Source organism: Notamacropus eugenii, chromosome 5 (assembly GCF_028372415.1).
Source record: "Notamacropus eugenii isolate mMacEug1 chromosome 5, mMacEug1.pri_v2, whole genome shotgun sequence".
NCBI classification, from domain to species: Eukaryota; Metazoa; Chordata; class Mammalia; order Diprotodontia; family Macropodidae; genus Notamacropus; species Notamacropus eugenii.
Genome location: NC_092876.1, coordinates 61,255,446 through 61,277,395, shown reverse-complemented (window position 1 = coordinate 61,277,395; position 21,950 = coordinate 61,255,446). Strand labels below are relative to the sequence as shown.

At 44.2% G+C, this 21,950-nt stretch overlaps 1 protein-coding gene across 4 annotated transcripts in view; it reads left to right on the top strand.

Moving 5' to 3' along the window:
- Window positions 1-20,886, top strand: part of ECE1 (endothelin converting enzyme 1) — a 173,702-nt gene extending 152,816 nt beyond the window's left edge. For all 4 annotated transcript variants that reach the window (XM_072609194.1, XM_072609196.1, XM_072609192.1 and 1 more), the window contains 6 exons: window positions 234-337; window positions 2,250-2,360; window positions 4,869-4,936; window positions 11,811-12,001; window positions 16,507-16,602; window positions 17,971-20,886. In XM_072609194.1, the coding sequence (XP_072465295.1) occupies window positions 234-337; window positions 2,250-2,360; window positions 4,869-4,936; window positions 11,811-12,001; window positions 16,507-16,602; window positions 17,971-18,147 (747 nt within the window). In that variant the 3' untranslated portion in view covers window positions 18,148-20,886. The remainder of the gene's footprint in view (window positions 1-233; window positions 338-2,249; window positions 2,361-4,868; window positions 4,937-11,810; window positions 12,002-16,506; window positions 16,603-17,970) is intronic.
- The last annotated feature ends 1,064 nt before the right edge of the window (window positions 20,887-21,950 follow it).

Below are 21,950 nucleotides of genomic sequence, written 5' to 3'. Positions count from 1 at the left end.
TCCGTTTATCCTGTGAAGATCTTGTACATGTTGTCTCTCCTGTAAGAATGTGAGTTCCTTGAGGGAAGGAGCTATTTTTGCCTTTCTTTGTAACCCCTGCTTAGCACAGTGCCAAACACATGTGCTTAAGAAATGCTTGGTGACTGACTGAAAGGGAGTGTGCAGTCAGTGAAATGGGAGACTGTACTCTTATTTGCTGAATGTGTCCCAGAAATCTTCTCTCTCTTTTCCAGTACAATGCCATACCAGATCTTTACTTTGAGAATGCCATGCGATTTTTCAACTTCTCATCCAGAGTCACTGCAGACCAGCTCAGGAAAGCTCCCAACAGGGATCAGTAAGTTCTTTGGACCTCCCCCCGCCCCATCCCCACCATCCTCGTGGGCTCATAGGTGAGGAATAGAAGCTGTGACCACAAAACCCCACTGGGAAAGGAAAGTGCTTGAAGCATAATCATTGATCTGCCACTTAGCTCCTGTGCTACCATGGGCAAATCTCGTAACCTCCCCAGGCCTCAGTTTCCCCAACTGTAAAATGACAGGTTTGGACTAGATGCCCTCCACAGTCTCTCCAGCTCTGAAGCCTATAATCATATGAAACCTGAGTGTTTTCTCCCTACTCTGTTTTCCATCTGACTACATGTTGTGTTACCCAGTAGAATATAACCTCACTGAGGACAGGTAGTTTTGTTTTTCCCTTTGTATCTCCAGTCTTTAGTATAGAGTCGATGCTTAATAAATGCTCATTGAACACGGCAGTGCATCTGATAAACATGACATGGATATCATAGGTAGTATGTGAAGCTATAAGATATAAAGGAATGAACACTGAACCTGGAGACAGAAAACCAGGGTTTAACCCTGCTTTACCACTGTAAAAGCTGTGTGAGACCCTAGGCAAGTCATTTGCACAAACCTCAGTTTCTTCATCTGTAAAATGGAAAGAGGCAAGGCAGTATAATGAGAAGAGCACTAGATTTGGAGGCTGAAGGCCTGAGTTCAAATTCTGGCTCTGAAGCTTACTCCCTGTGTCGCCTTGGACAAGCACATTTCTTTCTCTTGATCTCATTTTCCTGTAAAATAAGGAAAACACCCTGGTGATTTCTAAGGGCCGTGGCAGCTGTAAATCCTGTGATCCTACACAGATGGGGCTATTCACTCTATCTACATTGCAGGGCTAGTGTCCAAAAAAGTAGTACTGAATAATAAACAATGAGGATAAGAGCATTTCCATGGTATTTTAAGGTTTGTCATGCACTTTATCAATCAATAAATATCTATTAAATGCCTACTGTGTGTCAGGCTCTGTGCTAGGCACTGGGGATACAAAAAAAAAGGTAGAAGACAGTTCCTGCCCTCAAGGAGCTTACAATATAATGGGGGAGAGCAAACAAAAAGATAAACAAATCCTAAAAATATACAGAGAAGCTGTATTTGGGATAAGTGGGAAATAGTTAACAGAGGAGGGATACTAGAATTAAGAGGGGGTGAAAAGGACTTCCTGCAGAAGTTGGGATTTTTATTGAACCTTAAAGGAAGTCAGAAAGGTCAGTGGTGAGAGCTAAGAGAGACAGAACATTCTAGACAAAGAAAATGACAAGAGATGAGAGATGGAGGGACTTGTTCATGGACCAGCCAGGAGGCCAGTGTCACTGGATCAAAGAGTACCTGGTGGGAGATAAGGTGTAAGGAGACTGGAAAGGTGGGAGGGGGATAGGTTAGGAAGGGCTTTGAAGGCTCAACAGAACATTCTATATTTGCTCCTGGAGGTGATGGGGAACACTAAATTTTATTGAATAGAGTGCAGGGGCAGTTGACATGAAATAAGCTTTTGGAAAAAATCACTTTATTGGCCAAATGGGGGATGGATTGGAGTGGAGGGAGATTTGAGGCAAGCAGACTCGCCAGCAGGTTATTAGGCATGAGGTGATGAGGGTCTGCATTGGAGTGATAGCAGGGTCAGAGGAGAGAAGGGGGCAAGATGTTGCAAGGTGAGATTGACAGGCCTTAGTAACATATTGAGGGTGAGAGATAGGGAGAAACCTAGAATGCCATTTAAGTTGTGAGTCTGAGGGACTGGGAGGATGGTGGCCCACTACAGTAAAAGGGAGATAGGAGGAGGGGAGGGTTTGGGGGAAGGATTATGAGAGGGTGAGTCATGGAGACTCAAAACAATGGGGTGATTCTTGGCTTCCCCCTCTTCCCCATCAACAACCCCTACCACTTTCATTCTTGTTTTTAATTCCACAGATGGAGTATGACTCCTCCCACAGTGAATGCCTACTACTCACCCACCAAGAATGAGATCGTGTTTCCAGCTGGAATCCTGCAGGCGCCATTCTACACCCGCACATCACCCAAGTATGGGGCTTGATTATCTCATTTGCCTATTTTAGCTTTTCACGTCGCCTCCTTCCCTTCAGTTAATCAGTCAAAAAGCCTTTCTTTAATTTAGGCACTGGGCTAAACTAAATAATGCAGATATAAAGGGGAGGGGGGAAGCAAAAACAGGTCCTGCCCACAAGGAGCTTACATTCTGATGAGAGTGAAATTGAGTAGAGATAACATGTATCTAAATAGGGACCTGTAAGTTACTTGCAGCATAGATACAAAGTAACATTAGCAGGATGGGAACTAGCAATTTAAGGGACTGGGGAAGGCTTCCAGCAGGAGGAGACATTGGATCTCTTGAAGGAAACCAGGGAAACTGAGAGTCAGGGGTGATGATGGAGAGCCTTCCTTGATGGAGTTGTAGACTCATCGTCAGAGGGAAGGACTCTAGGTAAAAACAGTTTCTTGGCCCAGTCTTCATACCATGACTGGAAGTTCTACAAAGATGAATCCACTCCGGCAGAAATAGCTCTGAGCATGCAACAGAACACAGAGGGCATAGATAATTAGCATTTCGTTTAGTGGAAAGAGTTGGGTTGGAATCCCAAGTGCTATTTAATCATTGTCTCTCTCTGAGCCTCAGTTTCCTTATTTTTAAAATGGAGACAGTGCCTCACAGGGCTATTGTGAAGAACTGGTTTTGTAAACTCTAGAGAAATGGGAGCTGTTATTATCAGGTGTGGTCACTGGGATTTCTCCTCTTAGAGTCCTGGATTCAGAGCTGAAAGGGTCCTGAATGGCCCACAACAACCCCCTCATTATACAGATGAAAAAATGAAACCGCAGAGAAGTTAAAGTTGACTTGCCCAAGGTCACACAGCTAGTAAAGAGTCTGAGGCAGGATTTGAACTCAGGTTTTCCTAACTTTAAATCTAGCTATCTTTCAGGTGCTTACAATATTTCTCAATCCCTACCCTTCCCCCAGATTTTGATGAAAAGTGAAATATAGGACATTCCTAGAGGGATATGGGGGATCTGATGAGTTTCCCATCTGGAGGAGTTGGGCCAGTGCAAGATCAGTGGCCTCATATATGAAAAATGCCTCAGAAAATGACATATTTGCATGTAAAGTGCTGTGCAAACCTAAAAGTGCTATATAAATGCTAGCTATTGATAATAATCTTAATAATAATGACAATTTCTCTCAGAGAGATCAGGGGAGGGGACATTGTCCAAGGAATTAAATCTGCTCTTTGCAGCAGGAAGGACGAGAGAGGTATGATAGAGGCTTGACTCACTGCCTCCTTCCTCTTCTGAGCTATGTTCACATCAGGTAAAATTATGGATAGGAAGTTCTTGGTCCCACCTGGGCCCCAGGAGTCTGACTTTGTCCACAAGTAGTGGCTCATGCTAGAGTCCTCTGTGGCACACGTAAATGGATGGTGATTCTTCTGCCTTGTTCTCAGATTCACTTACCATCCTTGAATGCATAAGCGAGCTGCAGGGCATTTGAAAGAATCCTAAAACTAGAGGGAGATGACTCGAGTTTCCTTATTATCTGTGTGACCTTGGGCAAGGCTCTCCCCATCTCTGGGCTTCAGCTTCCTCCCCTAAATTGAAGGGGTTCAACTGAATGACCTCTAGGATCATAGAATAAGCAGAGAGGCAGAGAGCTGTTTCTGTAGGTACCAGAGAGGGATGGAATTGTGGACTTGGTGTAAGGAAAGCCTGAATTAGAATCCTGCCTCAGACACTTATGAGTTGTGTGACCCTGGGCAGGACCTTTCACCTCTGTTTCCTTCTATGCAAAGTGGATATAGTAGCATCTAACTCATAGGATTGTTGCAAATATCAAATGAGATAATATTTTTAAAAGTGCTTTGCAAACCTTTAATCACAATATAAATACTAGCTACTATCAGCTCACTGCCCAGCACACAGTTAGTGCTTAATAAATGCTTGTTGACTTACCAGAGGAACTTAAATTCAGAATGAAAAGGAAACTGAGAGACCACATAGTTTTCTTCCCATGTTTAAATCCCATGTCTTATGACTTGAGAGTCATAAGATTAGGAAATTCATGAATGAAGAAGTATTTATTATGCACCTACTGTGTGCTGGAAATTTTTACTTGACTTGCCTATTGACTAATTTGGTGCTGGACATACAGCTACAAAAGAGAAACATTCCCCCTCCTCAACATCTAATATAAGGAGATAACACATGTAGGGTAATGGTGGCCAGGGAAGGGGGTTTTGAGCTAAGCAATCAGAGATTGTGAATATGACCATAGAAAGCAACGGATTGCATTTGGAGCAAGTACTGATTTAATTAACAAAGCAAATATTGATCCAATTATTGTGCACATGCTAGGATGGCAGGGGTGAGTGACTGGATAGGATGTGGTGGTCTGGGACTGGCTTAAAACAGTGGGTGGGCCAGCTAAGTTTTTATTTTTTCAGGAATAAGCTAACACCTCTTCATGTCCTAACCTACCCTTCATATCCACAATGTAACACCTCTTTCCTTACTCTTCAGGTCACTGAATTTTGGTGGAATCGGGGTTGTTGTGGGCCATGAGCTGACTCATGCCTTTGATGATCAAGGTGAGTTAGTCCCAGGAGCCTTCTACTGCCTGAGTCCCCTCATCTTCCTTGCCTATTTCTATTCTGAAGTTTCCAAGACCCAGCATGCCTGACCTTAGATGCAAGGAAGGGATGAGGTTTTGCTTTCAAGTAAACAGACCACCAATTCTTGGTGTCTGAGTTCGCTGTTGCCCAGACATAGGGGGCCCAGAATCAGAGAGACCTTAACCAAGCCTTGAAAATAAGCCCCCAAACTTCCTAGCCCACCATATACTTTCACCAGCTTATGTAAAGTGGCACTCAGGTAGTAAAACACATTGTGCTGCTGATATACTACAAAGAAATCAGGAAAATTGAGTTCAAATTCTACCTCTAATATTAATTAGGTGACCCTAAGACAAGTGGCATTCCTTCCCTGGGAATCAGTTTCCTCACCTTTAAAGGCACTCACTAGTAATAACCACACTCAGGCATAGTAGGGCTTGCCTGTAGGAATCTCTTAAGCTCAAGAGTTCTGAGGTAACAGCCACTAAGCCCAGGACCAGTATGGTGACCCCCAGGGAGCAAGAGCCACCATATCAGCCAATGAGGGCTGAGGTCACAGCACTCAAGCTCATCAGCGGTAGAATCAAGCCAATGATTGGCCCCTGCATGTCTAGCCTGGGCAAGGTAAGGATATACACTATTTAAAAAAAGATCAAAATGATTAGGATTGTTTAGTTGATAATAACCAGTATCTGATGTCTATAATAATTGTACCAAGTCCAATATAGTTACTGTAATAAGTAACTGTTATAAATTATAATTTATGATAATTCTATAGTGAATTATACCCATTATGAGTTATAATAAGCATATTAAACTATTAAATACAAAATAAAATTAACTATAATAATAATTATTATTAATAATAATATTCAACAAATACTTACTAAGCACCTTCTATGTGCAAAGCCCTCTGGTAGGCATTAAGACAGTTCAGATTTACAGAATGTAGACTCTCAGTGAGTACTTTGATAATGCAGAATTAGAGACCTTCAGAGTCCAAAGGGAACTCAGAGGATATCTAGTCCAACCCATACACGAATATGAATCCGTTATAGACAGTGCTTGGCTCTTGGTCATCCAGCCTTTGCCTAAAGACTGAGGGGAATGTGGGGAAACCAGAGGCCTCCAGAGGCAGCCTCTCCTGCTTTGAGATAGTTTGTATTGCCTGCATCAGGCCTAAATCTGCAATTCCCAACCGTTGTTCCTGGTTCAATGCTCTGGAGCCTAGCCGAGTCTCCTCCTTGTTCCATTTTTTAGCCCTTCAAATAGCCCTTGAGGCCAGCAGTCATGCTCCTACTAAATCGTCTGTTCTCCAGGCTAAGCACAACCAGTTCCTTCATTTGTCTCCATGCCTCATTCCCTCAGTTTAGTCAAGGCCCATCATCATCTTAGTTATCCTCTTGTAGACCTTCTCTAGCCTATCGTATCATTTCTAAATTATGGTGCCCAGAACTGGTTGCAGCACTCCAGATATGATCTGACCAGGATGGAGTACAGGGGGATTATCACCTCCAAGGTCCTGGATACTCTGCCTCTCAAAGTGGCAGGAGATCATAATTAGCCTTCTTATCTCCTGTATTCCACAGCTGATTCAAATTCAAAATAAGCCTGCAAATCTTCACAGCCCCTCCCCCATTTTCATTTTTATCATGAACTTGACAAACATTAGTATTTCTGTATTTGTATTTAAGCTATGAAAGCTTAAAATTGCACTAAAATTTTTGGCACCCTCTGTACAAAGAAGACTAGAAATGAGAATTGTGTATCAAAATCCAAACTTTTGTTATTTACAGAGGAGTTTTTTTAACTATATATTGAATTTAGCACAGTAGTAACAAAACTGCCCACCAGATCATTTCTTAAAACAGCTCCTCAGTCACATCTCTTCCATCTTTTTTTGTGAAGTTGATTTTTTGAACTTAAGTATAAAACTTGACATTTATCCATATTAAGTTCCCCACCATTCAGGTCTCTCTTTTAACGTGTCACAAATTCATTTTGAATTCTGACCCCACTATCCCACGGCTATCTCTCCCAGCTTTGTGTTGTCTGTAGATTGGATAAGCCTGCCATCTTTCCCTTTATCCAGATAAAAATCTTAAACAGCTACGATGGGGCCAAACACAAATTCCTCAGTCACTGCTCTGGAGGTCTCTTCCCAAGTAGGTACTGAAGTATTGGCCATTCAGCCAGACAGAATCCACCCAACTGCCTTATTGTCTAGCAAATCAAGCTTTCTGACTGGTCTGCACAGTCAGACTGAGAAGCTTTGCCAGAGGCTTCACTAAAATCTAGCTAAACTAGACTAACAGCATTCCCTGAATCCGCCAGTCTAATAACCCTGTCAAAGAAAGGAAAGAAAGTTAGTCTGGCATGACCTGTTCTTTACGAAGCCATGCTGGGTCTTTGCAGCCACATCTTCCCTTTTCACCATCCCTTAAATAGACATTCCAGAACTTTGCCAGAAATCAAAGCCACTCACTGGCCTACAGTTGGCAGAGGCTTCCCTCCTCCCTTTCTGAAAATTCAAACATCTGCCTTTTTCCAATTCTCTGGTCCCTTTCTTGTTCTCCACAATCTTTCAGCATTGGCTGACAGAGGTTAAGCCATCACATCTGCAAGTTCTTTTTCTTTTCCTAAAGAATGTTTTTATTTTTTCTTCAATTGCATGTAAAAACAATTTTTAACATTCTTTTTTTATAATCTTGAGTTTCAAATTCCCTCCTCATCTCTCCTCTGCTCCCTCCTTGAGAAAGCAAGCACTTTGAACAGATTTTATGTGTGCAGTCAGGCAAAACATATTTCTGTGTTAGCCATGTTGCAGAAGAGAACACAGACAAAAAGAGGGAGAGAAAACAAGAAAAAAGTTTTTAAAAAGCATGCTTCCATTTACATTCAGACTCCATCAGTTCTTTCTCTGAATATGGATAGCGTTTTTCATCCTAAGTCCTTCAGAGGGGTCTTGTATCTTGAGAATAGCTAAGTCATTCACAGTTGATCATCATGTAATAATATCTTCAAGCACTTACCATGTGCCTGAAGATGGAGGCATCCATTATTTTGCCTGGTCCTGGTGACTTGAATCCATCAAGGGCAGCCAGGTGCTTATTATCTCCCTACTTATCTTGAGTTTCAACTCTCACTTAGTCATTTTTGTTCCTCAACTCCCTTTCCAAAGCTTTCTGTCGTCTGCATATCATCATCATCCCATGTCCTCCTAAGAGGAAGCGAGGTTGTTCTTTGATCCTGCTCCTTTCACGGATCTAGCTTGTTTGTAGTGATAGTAACAGAATTGCTGACATTTGCATAGGGCTTCAGGGTTTGAGATACACCTTATAAATATTAACTTAAAAAAACCCAACCTTTTTTATTGTTCATAGCATTACTTGCTTAATGGAGTATAGGGTATGTTCATGGAGGACTAGCACCTCCAGTGTGAGGGCTGATCATCCACCTTTGATGTCCAGCTCATTCACCCAACTCTCGTCTGTGGCTCCAAGAAGATGTGCAGAGGCTACACCGTGGTAAATAATTTCAGCAGATGGGTTAAACCAGGTTGAGGATAACCAAGAGCTCTCAGGCCCATTGGTGCGTTGGAGAAGAGTGAAGACTTTCCCCAGTGGGATGGGCAGATGAGAACAATTTGTACCAATGTCCACAAAGGGAGCCGAAGCAGGCAGTATGGAGCACTTAGAACTTGGTTAGATATCAAAGATGCCAAGCTCATTCACTGCATCCCAAGCCATCACCAGTCTTCTCAACTTTTGTCTTGCCACTGGACTCTTGAAGAGACAGTAAGGCCAACAACTTTAGGCAACTCTACCTCACTTCAATCCAATTTATATGTAACTCAAAAAACATCACCCATATCATTTTACCGTTTTTGCCTACCTCAAAGGTACAAAGGTGGCTCCAGGCAAGTGACAAAGCAGCAGGTGTGAATATGCTGGGAGCTGTAGTCACAATCCTGCACACAGGCAGCTCAGGCCGTAATGTTGTCTTCTCACTGGACTGAAGCAGCAGTGGGATTTGGTAACCTCTGGGTGTCAGAGCTGTCTTTTTGAAGGACTACACAGCTTACCTACTGGAGAGTTTGTGTGGCTTCAGAAAGGGCCAGGAAATGGTCAGTATGGTATTTGCTGCATGAGAACTCCAGGAGAAATGCCAGGAGCTGAACAGAGATCTGTACACAAGGTTCATTGATCTGGCCAAGGCCTTTGATACTCTGTCATGAGAGCATATGGAAAATTATGGCAAATTTGGTTGCCTGGAGAAGTTCATCAGTATTTGTACTCCACTTCCATGATGGCACACTTACATGAGTTCTGGATAACAGAGGATGCACTCACACTTTCCCAGTCACCAGTGGAGTGAAGCAAAGATGGGTGCTTACTCCCATGCATTTTAGCATGGTGTTTTTAGCAGTGTTGTCAGATGCCTTCAGTGAGGACAGACACCATCAAGGTCAGAAATGATGATAAATTCTTCAACTTGAAAAGGCTACAAGCCAAGACTAAAGTTGAGGGAGAGTTGGTGCATGACTTTTTGTTTACAGATGATTCTACACTCAACATAGCCTCTGAAGCTGAAATGCAACAAAGTATGGATCAATGTATTCTCCATTGCTTTACCTAGGGTAGAGCCTTCTGAACTTATATTGGTCTGATCAGCCAGAGTAAGGCATCCTGTACCTTGAATCCAACATAATGATGTCATTTTGGTCCACTTTAAAAAAAAAAAAAGGACAGTAGAGTTTGAGTATTCCTGGCATTCTGTCCTTAAAGTCCTATGCCAGGAATTTGTATCTACTCTCAGTTTCCTGCCCTTGCTCTCATCTTCTCTACTTGATTTTTAGAAATCTAATGTGGTCTAAGTTTCCTGTGCTCCCTCACCAGTCTTTTTATGTAACTCCCCTTTTCTTCCTCATTGGAGTCATTTCTCCTTGCATCCTTAGGATTTGGTTCCTAGGAGCTTTCCAACCCTCCTGGGCTTTTACTTTTTCTCTGCCATTTGTGGTCCATAAGATGCCACCTATATTTTTTCTCTAAACTTTTCAAAAGCTGTTACGGCAAAACTTAGGGTCCATATTAGATGATGCCCAGATTTTCTTTCCTCAGTCAAAAATTTTGAAGCGGAGTGGTCACTTCCCCCCACAAGTTTCCACCCCAGCAACTAGTTCCTCTTTGAAGCCCCCTACCCTCTTGGACCTTACAGTCTGTTCAGGTTGTCATGAGGTAATCACTTTTTAAGTCTGAAAACACTTATATGAATATTAGTGATTATTTCTATTAATGAAAGGCATGATGGATAGAAGATTGCCTTTGGAGTCAGAGTATAGCTGGGTTCAGACCTCACCTCCGACACACACTGGCTGTGTGAACATAATTTGTTTGACCATTCCCCAACAAATGGGCATCCCCTTTGTCTCCACAAAAGGAGCTACTATTAAGATTACTGTGCCTATGGCATCTCTTTTTCTTTCTTTGATTTCGTTGGAGCATGGGCCTAGTAGGTATGTTACTGGATCATAGAGTATGCATAGTTTAGTGATTTGAGGGGAATAGTTCCAAATTGCTTTTCAGAATGGCTGGACCAGTTCACAGCTTCTCCAACAGTGCATTATGTGCCTGCTTTTCTGAAGTCCCTCCAACATCTGTCCCTTTCCCTCTTTGTCATCTTTGCCAAGCTGATGGATATAAAATGAAACCATTGAGATATTTTAATGTCCATTTCTCTAATTATTCGTGATCTGGAACATTTTTTTCCACACTGTTGTTGATAGCTACTGTTATTTCCTTTGAGAAATCACATCCATTGATTATTTATCAATATCCTTTATTTTACATTTGAGGCAGCTGAGTGGCATAGGGGATAGAGCACCAATGGAGTCAGGAAGACATGAGTTTAAATCTCACCTCAGACACTTGCTGTGTGATCCTGGGCAAGTTACTTAATTTCTCTCAGCCTCTGTTTTCTCAACTGTAAAATAGCTAATAGCACTTATTTCCCCAGGGTTGTTGTGAGGGTCAAATGAGATCATATTTGTAAAGCTCTTAACACATAGTAAGTGCTTAGTAAATGCTTATTTCCTTCTTGTACATATAAGAAGACTGAGGCCAAGGAAAATTAAGTGACTTGATCACAGGAAGGACCAAAGTTTGCCTCCTTCCTAGGAAGTTTTTGGCAACCCCACTCCACCCCCAAATTCCCAGTCAATGCAAAGTCAGATTGGGTATAAAGTAAAGGATATAGGTGTGGGTCTTTGGAGGACGGGGGTCTGTGTGAACATGAGGAAGTCATTTTACTTTAGGCTTTCAGAATGGTTATTATAGATATATTCATGACCTCTGTTCTTCAGGAAACATCCCAGCTGCCCTAGGGAAGCCAATGATTGAGTTAACTTTATCAGCCACTTTCTGTGTGCAGAACTTATTAGCAGTGTGACCCTTGGAAACCCTTTAATCTTTCTGTCTCATTTTCCTCATTTGTAAAATGGGGATAACAACATCCACACCACAGGATTGTTGTGAGGATCAAATAGTAGATATAATGTGCTTTTCAGATCTTAAGGACTATATACATGTTAGCTACTATGAATAATTTTTTTAGAAAGGAGACTCAGAGCTTAGATAAGACAAAGCCCCTATCTTCATGGGACGTAGAGTCCAGACCATTGTCCTATGGGATCCTGTGGTACCACAGGTACTGTGATATAGTACCATAGATACCTTATGGTAAGTTGCTTCAAGAACACTTAGGTTCTTTCTGCTGACAGGAGGGGAGAGGAAGATGCAAGGTCCCTGGCCCGGTGGCTTCCCCCTCTCAAGCTTCTTCTCTCCGACCCTAGGTCGGGAGTATGACAAAGATGGCAATCTCCGGCCCTGGTGGAAGAACTCCTCTGTGGAGGCATTCAAGCAGCAGACTGAGTGCATGGTGGAGCAGTACAGCAACTATACAGTCAATGGGGAGGCAGTGAATGGCCGCCATACCCTGGGGGAGAACATCGCTGACAACGGGGGTCTCAAAGCAGCCTATAGGGTAAGAGCTGAGAGGAAGCCTAACAGCCTCAGTGGTTTGGTTTCTTTCTTTGAAATAAGGACAGACCAGACATATTTTGCTGGGATATTGTCTGTTACTGAACAGACGTTCATTAAACATCTATTGTAGGCTATACCTGGTACTGAAGTAGGTACAAATTTAAATTGGGGTTGGGGGCTATTTTTAATTTAATTGTTTTTAATGAATAAAAATCCATTTTCTTTCCCTTCCATTTCTCCCCATCATTAGAACAAAATAAAAAACACACAAAAAAGGAAAAAGCCCTCATAATAATTGGGCATAGTCAAGGAAACAAATACCCACATCGTACATGTCCCAAAAATTTGTCTCTCATTCTGCATAATGAATCTGTCACCTCTCTGTCAGAAGGTGGGTAACATTCTTCATGACTGGTCCTCTAGAATTTCAGTTGATCATTTCGTGGAGCAGAGTTCCTGTGTCTTTCACAGTTAATTATCTTTGCAATATTGTTCCCATATAAACTGTTCTTCCACTTCTGCTCACTTCACCTTGCATCAGTTAATGTAACTCTTCGCAGGTTCTGAAACTATCCCCTTCGTCATTTCTTACAATCCAATAGAATTCCATCACATTCATATATCACAGCTTATTTAGCCATTCCCCACTTAATGGGCACTCAGTCAGTTTCTGATTCTTTGCCATCGCCCAAAAAGCTGTTGTAAATATTTTTGTGGATCCTTTTTTCTTTGATTTCTTTGGGATGTGGCAGCTTCTGCTTTTTTGCAAATTTTCCCGGGAGGGATAAGATAGTCATACCACAGACATCTGCTAGGTTCCTTCATTGTGCTAGGCCCTAAGGAAAATCATTCAGTTAATTTAATTGGAGGTGGAGGCTTTAACTTAATTTTTTTTCAATTTCCAAAAATATTTGCCACCTTCATCCACTCCCGTTCCAGGGGGAAAAGAAACAAATTTCTAGTAACAAATATGCAGAATCAAGCAAAACAAATTCTCACATTGGCCATCTCCAAAATTATATGTCTCGTGCCACATCCTGAGCCCATCAACTCAGGGTGCTTCATTGTGGATCCTCTCTAATCTTGACTGGTCATGGCTTAATCAGAGGCCTTAAATATTTCAAATCAACAGGTGTTTATTAACTGCCTACTATGGGACAGGTTAGACATTAGGGATATAAATACAGGTATGGTTCGTGGCCTCTACTCTTCAGTGAAGGAATGGACAACATACCATTGCAGACAAATATAATACACAGTATTAGACGAGTGCTACATTCAAGAGTTACTGAACCATTTTCTAGGTCAGCCTTGATGAGGAAGTTTATGAGAGGCAGCTTTGTGCAGTGATAAGAGCACTTGGAGCCAGGGAATCCTGGCTTCAGATCCTGCTGCTGACACCTCCTAGCTGTGTGAACATGAGTGACTCACTCTGCCTTTCAAAAAAAGTCTGTCAGCAAGCTCTGATTAAGCTTCTAACACATTATCAGTCACCATACCATGTGCTAAAATTTCAGTGACAAAAATGGAACTGTCCCTGCCTGCCCTCAGAGACCTTCCTTTCTGTCAGAAGCAGCATGTTATATAATCTGTATGATGAGGGCTGGACAGATAGAGGTACAGGTACTCCAAGACTAGAGCTTCCTACGTGGGCCATCTGGAAAAGAAGTCACGGACTCAAGCATTGTTGAGGTCAAGGTAGTAAAGATTTATTATGCTTTTCAGCAGGCAAGAGTTCTTAGGGAACCTGCAACATTAGAAGGGTACAGGTAAAGTATATATAGGATATCTGTAGTAAAGCATGTGCCAAATATGCTAATTAGGTGATTCAGGGCAGGATTAAGGAGTGGTTAAGGAGTGGCTAGTTCTTAAAGGAACATGCATTTTTGGTATCTAATGTGCAGGTATTTTACCCAGAATTCATTGGGAAATAGCCCAAGAGGGGGCTACATAGAGGTGTGGTTTTAGACCTGAAATGGCACTAAGTCAGCTAGTGGTCAGGACTGACTAAGGAATTCTAGGCTGCTGTCATCAATGTCTTGTTAGACAAGATTAGGGAGTATGTGTACGTCCAAGTCTTGGATACAAATGATTGACCAGTGAGTAGTAAACGTTGTTATGACCCAGTACACAGCCCGTTCAGCCAGTACACAGCTGGTTCAGACTAATAAATTCTATAGCTGGTTGCTGTATAAGGAAAAGAGATAAAAGTTTTGCTAGGGCAAGCTGTGTCCTTGGGCTGGGGAGAAACTGCCTGGGATAGTGTTTTGAGGCTAGGGAGAACTGTGATTTTTAGAGAGAAATGTGATTTTAGAATTGGGGTCCAAGCACATGCACTCAAGCACTCTGTCATGTACACTGTAGTGGTTAAGGTTCTTGACTGGTATTTGTCCGTTCTCGAAGAGGACCATGACCTCAGGAAGGTGATGCCATGATGTGCAAATGAATTGGATTTAAGTGAAAGAGGGCTGTGCAAAGTCACCAGCCTCACTTTCTCATCCAGAGCCAACTGGAGGAAATCTGAAGGAGATGATATAGATCAGGACGACTGGAGATGGTCCCCAGGTACTAGATTTGGAGTCATGATGAAAGACCTAGATTCAAATCTCATTTCCAACACCTGCTAGCTGTTGTGACCCCACACAAGTCATTTAACCTCTCTGTGCCTCAGTTTCCTCTTCTAGAGAATGGACTCAGTGGCTTTTAAGATCTCATCCTGCTCTAAAGCCATAATCCTACATACACATATAAGCAATAGGTACATTTTAATTCTCCTAAGGGAAGACCTATTTTGAGGGGCTGGAGCAGATGGGAGCATGGGAAAGGGAAGCAATTTCCACAGTAGAAGTTTTTAGTGTGGAAAAATGAGGGTTCCAGAGAAAGGACAGGGTGAGTAGCATGTCCTTATGAGCCCCAGAAAGGCACAAATAAATAGGTCTGGGGGAATTAAGGTAGGTTAAAAAGTGTAGCATCCATCAGCCCCTTCCTCTGATAGCTGCCCACCTCAGGGAGCAGGATTCTCATTTTCTTTGAACTGCCTTTGGATTGTCTGAGAAAGGCAGGAAAGCTGTGGAGCAGAAGACAGGGGTCCCAATGGGAGTCTCCTCCCTCACTCTCTCCTCAGTTCCTAGGGAACCGAGATTTCCCTGAGGATTTCAGGCAGGTCTAATGAATCACCTGGAGAAGAGGCAGCAAAAGAGTGACAAAGTAGGAAGAAAAGGAGGAGAGAAAAGAAAGTGGAGGAAAGAAAGAGGAAGGAAAAAAACCTTCCTAAGTTACAGGTCTAACAGGGTTTCTCCTCTGCTTGGAACCTTGGATATTTCCTCTAATATCCAATACAATGAAACATACATTTTTAGATGGATTTATTTTGGTTGATTGAGCTCATTTATTATACGAGAAAATTGATTTTTTTTTAATTGGAGGTGGGTGCCCAAAGGCTAGTGGTAATGGTGCCCAAAAAAGAGCATAGGAAAAAAAGGATCATTCAGACAAGGTACAGAAGAGAACAGAAGTGGGGCAGTGAGAGGGAAACACAGATAATCAGGACAGCTTTGAAATGAACATGTTGGATTTATATATTGTTCAAAGGAGACAAGCTAGACGTAGAAATTCATGGTTTCATATACAGTCCTCTCACTATTCTTCTTTGTATACACAAGCATTCACATTTATTGGTGTTCTTCAAACTCAGAATAACAAAGACTAATTTTTTTTTAAGTCTAGAGCAACAGTATCAAACTCAAATTAAAACAGGGGCAGCTAATCCATATATAAGGATCCCCATACATGAGGTGCAGAATAAATTAGTTTTAAAATGTATTCTTATCTGTGTTTTATTGTACTTTATTTATTTTGTAAAATATTTTCCAATTAAATTCTAACCCAGCTCAGGCTGCATGTGGGAGTGTTGGGGGCCACATGTAGAGCCACCAGAGGTGTTGACACCTCTGGTCTACAAGCCCTGAAGTAAGGTATGAGTAGAGAGAAGGGAATATGTGTGAGGGATGATGTAGAAATAACCTTGAGAGAAAGAGAGGAGTCCAGGATGACATTTTTGGATGATTCCCCGGTGCCTATCACATAGTAGGTACTTGGTGCTTGTTGAATAACTAATTAATAGTAGCATGGAAGTACCTTGTGGGCAGAGATTGTTGGTTTTCAACTTTGCATGTCCAGCCCTTGGCACGTAGTAGGAGCTTACTAAATGTCTGATGAGTGAATGAGTGAGCCCTCTTCTTCACAAGCTGGACTGAAATCCCCCAAAGTCTCTGGGCCCACTATCAACCTCTGAGTGCTGTATCCCAGCACTTGGCACATAGTAAGAGCTTACCAAATGTTTGATGAATGAGTGAGTGAGTGAGCCCTCTTCTTCACAGGCTGGGCTGAAGTCCCCCAAAGTCTTTGGGCCCTTGCAGGCCCAGTCCCCACCATCAGCCTCTGAGTGCTGTGTCCTCAGCTCCCTCTTCTCCAGGACCACTAAGATTTCTTCTCTGTCCCCCACAGGCCTATCAGAACTGGGTGCAGAAGAATGGGGAGGAGGAGACGCTGCCCACCTTGGGCCTCACCAACAACCAACTCTTCTTCCTTGGATTTGCCCAGGTGTGTTCTCTGGTCTGTCTTCTACAACTCTGTCTTGAGCAAGCATCTACCAAGCACAACCCAGGCAACCCCTGAGACCCAGTGTAGGGAGAGTAAGCAAAGCAGAGGCCACAGGAAACCGTGGATGGCATTTACGGGGTTGAACTTGGAGTCAGAAAGACCCGAGTTCAGATTCTTCCTCAGACACTCATGAGCTACGTGACGGGAGATAAGTCACTCGACTTCCATCAGCCCCAGTGTCCTCATCTATAAAATGGGAATAACGGAATAAAATGGGACCCACTCCTAAGGTGGGCGTGAGGATCTGATGAGATAATGTTTGCAAAATTCCTTGCAAACCTTAATTAAAGTGCTACATAGATGTAGCTCCAGATTACCAGGTCTGCTGTCCCAGTCTGCTTATATGACCTTGGCCAAGCTTTTCATGTTCCTATGAATCACCTTCCTCATCTGTCATCATAGGTAGCATTTGTATAGTTAAGGTTTGCAAAGTGCTTTGGACTTATCTCATTTGATCCTTGTTATTATCCCCATTTTACAGATGAAGAAACTGAGGCAGGCAGAGGGAGTTGCATCACATAACTTCTGAGGTCCCTTTTATTTCTAAAACTATGAGAATATGAGAGTTTATTCTCCTAGACCACAGTGCCTAGTGGAGACCTGAGAATGCACTAGGGAGTCTGAGTGGGTTGTATTCCCCCTACTGTCCCAAAGAGGAAAGAGGCATAGATAGGAAGGGGTGACAGACCTCATCCTCCCCCTCTTTTCCTCCTCCCATACATCAGATACTTCTCCTGTGCTCTCTTCTTTCCAGGCCTAGAATGACCATCCTTGAAAAAGGCAGTATGGCATAATGGATATAGCATTAAATGGGAAGTCAAAAACACCTGGATTCAGATCCTGCTTCAGACATAACCATTAGCTGCATGACCCTAGGCAAGTCATTTAAATTCTGCCAGCCTCAGTTTCCTTATCTGTAAAATAAAGATAGTAAAGCACCCACCACACTGGATTTTTGTAAGGATAAAATGAGATTTTTTTTTAAAAAGTGCTTTGTAAAACCTTTAAGAGCTATATAAATTATTATGATTGAATCTTAGAGCTAAAAAAGACCACATTCATTTAACTACCTCCTTTTTACAGTTGAGGAAACTGAGGCCCCAAGAAGTTAAGCAGCTCATCCAAGGTCACTTGCCTGAGCTGGGATTTGAACCCAGGACCCACAATTCTAAATACTCCAATCTTGCCACTATGCCATACTGCCTCTTCTCCTCCTGAAACTCCAGAATAGGAAAGAAGGCACACTGTGCTGCATCTCTCCACATCTCTAGTCACCCCAACCTCTCTCACTTGTTTTCTCTACTGCAGGTCTGGTGCTCAGTCCGTACCCCTGAGAGCTCCCACGAAGGCCTCATCACAGATCCCCACAGTCCCTCTCGCTTTCGGGTCATCGGCACCGTCTCCAACTCCAAGGAGTTCTCAGAACACTTCCAGTGTGCCCCTGGTTCCCCTATGAACCCCCATCGAAAGTGTGAAGTCTGGTAGAGGTGAATCCAGGTGGAAGGAGGAGGATGGGGAGTTATGGGAAGGACAGGCAGGACAAAGACCCTGGGAGGAGGGAAGGGGAGGACTGGAGGGAGGGAATGAAACACTTGCCCGATCTGTCAAGGGCATTGCCCTGGCCCTCCTCCTTACCCAAGCACCCTCCCTCCCCACCTTTGAAGAGCTCTCCATGGGAAGGGGTCCCAAACCATGGGCTTTTGGTGCCAACCAGAGATTGGATCCACTGTGAAAACCCCTATAATCACAAATCACTTGTGAGTCAGCTCTTGCAATGGCCGTCACAGGTGTTTGTGTGTCTGTCCGGCTGCTTGGGGACAAGGGCAGGGAACTGGCGCCATTGTCTGTTACTTGTCCCACCTGTGCTGGGTTACAACGGATACACCCACAAACACCACAGTGTTAAGTGCTTTAAACAAATCTCTATTTCGGGGAAATTCATTTTGGAACATTGTGGAATACACTGGAGATCTTCAGGGAAAAATGCATTTAAAACACTTTTTTTTTTTTTAAAGAAAGGATTGGTATATTTATTATGTTTTTTTTAATAACCTGTGGACTGGGGAAGCCCCACAGTGACAGCCCTTTTCCAGCCCTCTCCACTGGCTGCTGGGCCAAGAGCATGACTCCCCGGCTCAAACTTCGGGGGGCCAGAGGGACATCCTGAAGCATTCACAGTAACTGTAGGACTTCCTTCTTGGTTCTCCTCAGGAGTCCCATTAAGGAGCCATGAGGGTAGGAAATCAGGAGAGATTCAGGATGGCACAATCGGTCTCTGGCTCCGTCCCTCTTCCCTTTCCTTGGCACCTAAATTCTGAAGCCCCCACCCTCTGCTCAGTCAGTGAGAGCCCTCAGCCACTGAGCAAGGGTTCTGCCTTCCCAGAAGGGGATGGGAATAGGGAAGACAGTCCCATCCACCTTGGTCCATTTTTAAAGGGAATTTATAGTAGCAGTTGGAGCTGGGAGTGAGATTACTTAGGTTGGCTGCGTCTTGTCAGCAGCAACCATAAACCTCCCTGCCCCATAAAAAGGGATGGCTGTAGCTTCAAACCCTGAGCCCCCTGAGGGGTGAGTGCCCTCATTTTCTTCTTTTTGTCACTTGGCCAACATGTACCCATTGCCAACTCCCGCCCTCAGCGCCACCAAGTTCCAGCCATTTCAGTGACCACCCCTCTGGTCAGCTCAGGGCTACGTCCAGCTACCGTCTGGCCCCCTGGCTGTGCTGACAATCTGCCTGAGGATCCTGTTAGAGAAAGTCATGGGTCAGAAAACCCCTCTTGGCCACTATGTCTCACCTCTTCACCCTTGGCTAACCCTGAGATATCCCTGGGGTCCAAGTGACCTCTTGGACTCAGTAGGGTTATGGGCTCGTCTTGCACATGCCATAGGGACCTGTGGGGTTGGTGGTTCATGCCTGTAAGGAAGGCTGGATTGGTTCCCCACCCTCACCCCCTATCCGCCATGACCTTAGTACCATCTCAGCCCAGGCCTTCGGTCTTCTAGTGCCTTATCTAGGGTTCGGCCCTAAGGAGAACCTCTTTTTTCCACAAAGAATTCCCACCAAGTGTCTGACTGGCTTTCAAGGCCACCCAGCCCTACACACACATACACACACACACACACACACACACACACACACACACACACACACACACACTCTCTCTCTCTCTCTCTCTCTCTCTCTCTCTCTCGCTCTCTCACACTCACACACCTCACACACTCACACACTCACACACACACACTTCTGCCCAGAGCTGAATGGGTTCCTGCCCCTCCCCCTAATGGTGGTCAGTCTCCTGGTCACCTTGCCAAATTGGGCAAAAGTCTGTGGTCTCGGGGGTAGGAACTCTGCAGGGACCTAGTCTCTGTACAAAGTCCCCAGTACTTTGGGGTCTGTTAAGGAGGGAGAAAGGAGGCAGGAAGGATTTTTAAGGTAGAGGCCCAAGCTAGCTGACCCAGACCCAGTTCCAATAAAGTCTTCTCCCCTTCTCCAACCCCCATCCATCAAAGAAAATCCCCAGCAAGCCAATGTGACCAGCCCAGGGTAGGCCTGGGACCCAACCACTGGAGCATCTGTCCGTCTGTCTTGAATGATCATAGTTGATGTATGTCCTTTGGAGGTTGTTGCGTCGCTCTTTTCTTGTCCTTGCCTTCCCACCCCTTCTCCTCCCTGTCTTCCTCTTTTCCCCTCTCTCCACGGATTTTCCCCTTCCCCTTTTTCCTCCCCTCCTCCCCTTTGCTCTTTCCCTTCTTTCCTTTCCCCTTCGTCCCCTCCCCCTCCTCCTTTCTTCTCGTTTTCTTCCCCTCCCCCCTTCTCCCCTCATCCATTTGTCTCTGTTCTCTGGAGTTTCAGGGTTAAGGGCAAACCAGTATCCCCGTTGGAAGTGATGGGGGCTGGGTAATCCTTCAGAGGAATGTGGAAGGTCCTGATGGTTTCCACATGTTGTGTGGGACTGAGGGAGGTGGTGAGGCAAAGAAAGAGAAAACTGGACAGGAAAGACCAGGAGCAGGGAGGCTGAGCCCTCCCCAGGAACCCCTCAGGGCATGTAGCCAGGGGTCAGGGGCCTGGCCCAGGGGCTCAGGCTGGCTTGTCAGCTGCTCACCAGGTGTGTGGATGGACATGGGAACTGAGGGGATGGGGATTTCATTTTTATTTTTATTTTTTGTGCTACTGTAGTTTTCATTGTGGCACTTTTGTAATTGAAATAAAGGACTTCTACCTGAGGGCTGCCTGCTTCTGTATCTGAGGGCAGCCAAGTGCTGAGGGCCTGGGAGTCAGGGGGAGCGGAACAGGGGGAGAACCTTTTGCCTGGGGAGGCCCCCATTTCTACACTCATTTGAGTGTTGGATTAGATGGTCTGTAAGACTCCTTTCAACTCTTGACATTCCATGTTCTGAGGGCCCTCTTAACGCTCATGTCTTGGGTTCTAATGACTCTCCTACTTCTGACATTCCATGTTCTAAGACCCCCCACCCAAATCTGATATTCCATGTTCTAAGCCCTGCCCACCCCCAGCTGGGACATTTCATGTTCTAAGGGCCCTCCCAGCTCTGACATTCTGTGTTCTAAGGGCCCTCCCAGCTCTGACACCCTTGGTTCTAAGGGCCCTCTCAGCTCTGACACCCTGGGTTCTAAGGGCCCTCCCAGCTCTGACAGTCTGGGTTCTAAGGGCCCTCCCAGCTCTGACATTCTGTGTTCTAAGGTCTCTTCTAGAGCTACTCTTTTGTGATTCACTGAGACTCTGGATTATGTGCCAGCTGGGTCCAGAACTGCCCTTTCAGACAGGCTACATATGGACACCCGAAGCAGAAGCCGAGGATGGGGGGCAGGGTGGGATGGTGTCAGGTCCACATTGGTTATCTGGATATCTGGCTTTCCTCTCTTTCCCTTCCCCCACCAACTCATCCACAAAAATGACACTGTGTGAGCTCCCCCTGCTGGTTACATTGCAGTATTTCCCTGCTATCAGCAAAGAGAGATAACGATGAATGATTTCTTCATTATTAGGAGGTGGCTGACTTAGGTGCCCTGGCAGGACCTGTCAGCTTGGAAAAGCTTTGGGTTCAGGCTCAGTGAGGAGTCAAGAGTCTGCTGAGGCAGCTAGGTGATGCAGTGGACAGAATGCTGGGCCTGGAAGTCAGAAAGATCCGAGTTCAAATTTATTAGCTGTGTGACCTTGGGCAAGTCACTTAACCTTTTTTCTGCCTCATTTTCCTCAACTGTAAAATGGGAATAATCATAGGACTTACCTCACAAGATTGTTGTCGGGATCAAATGAGATTATAAA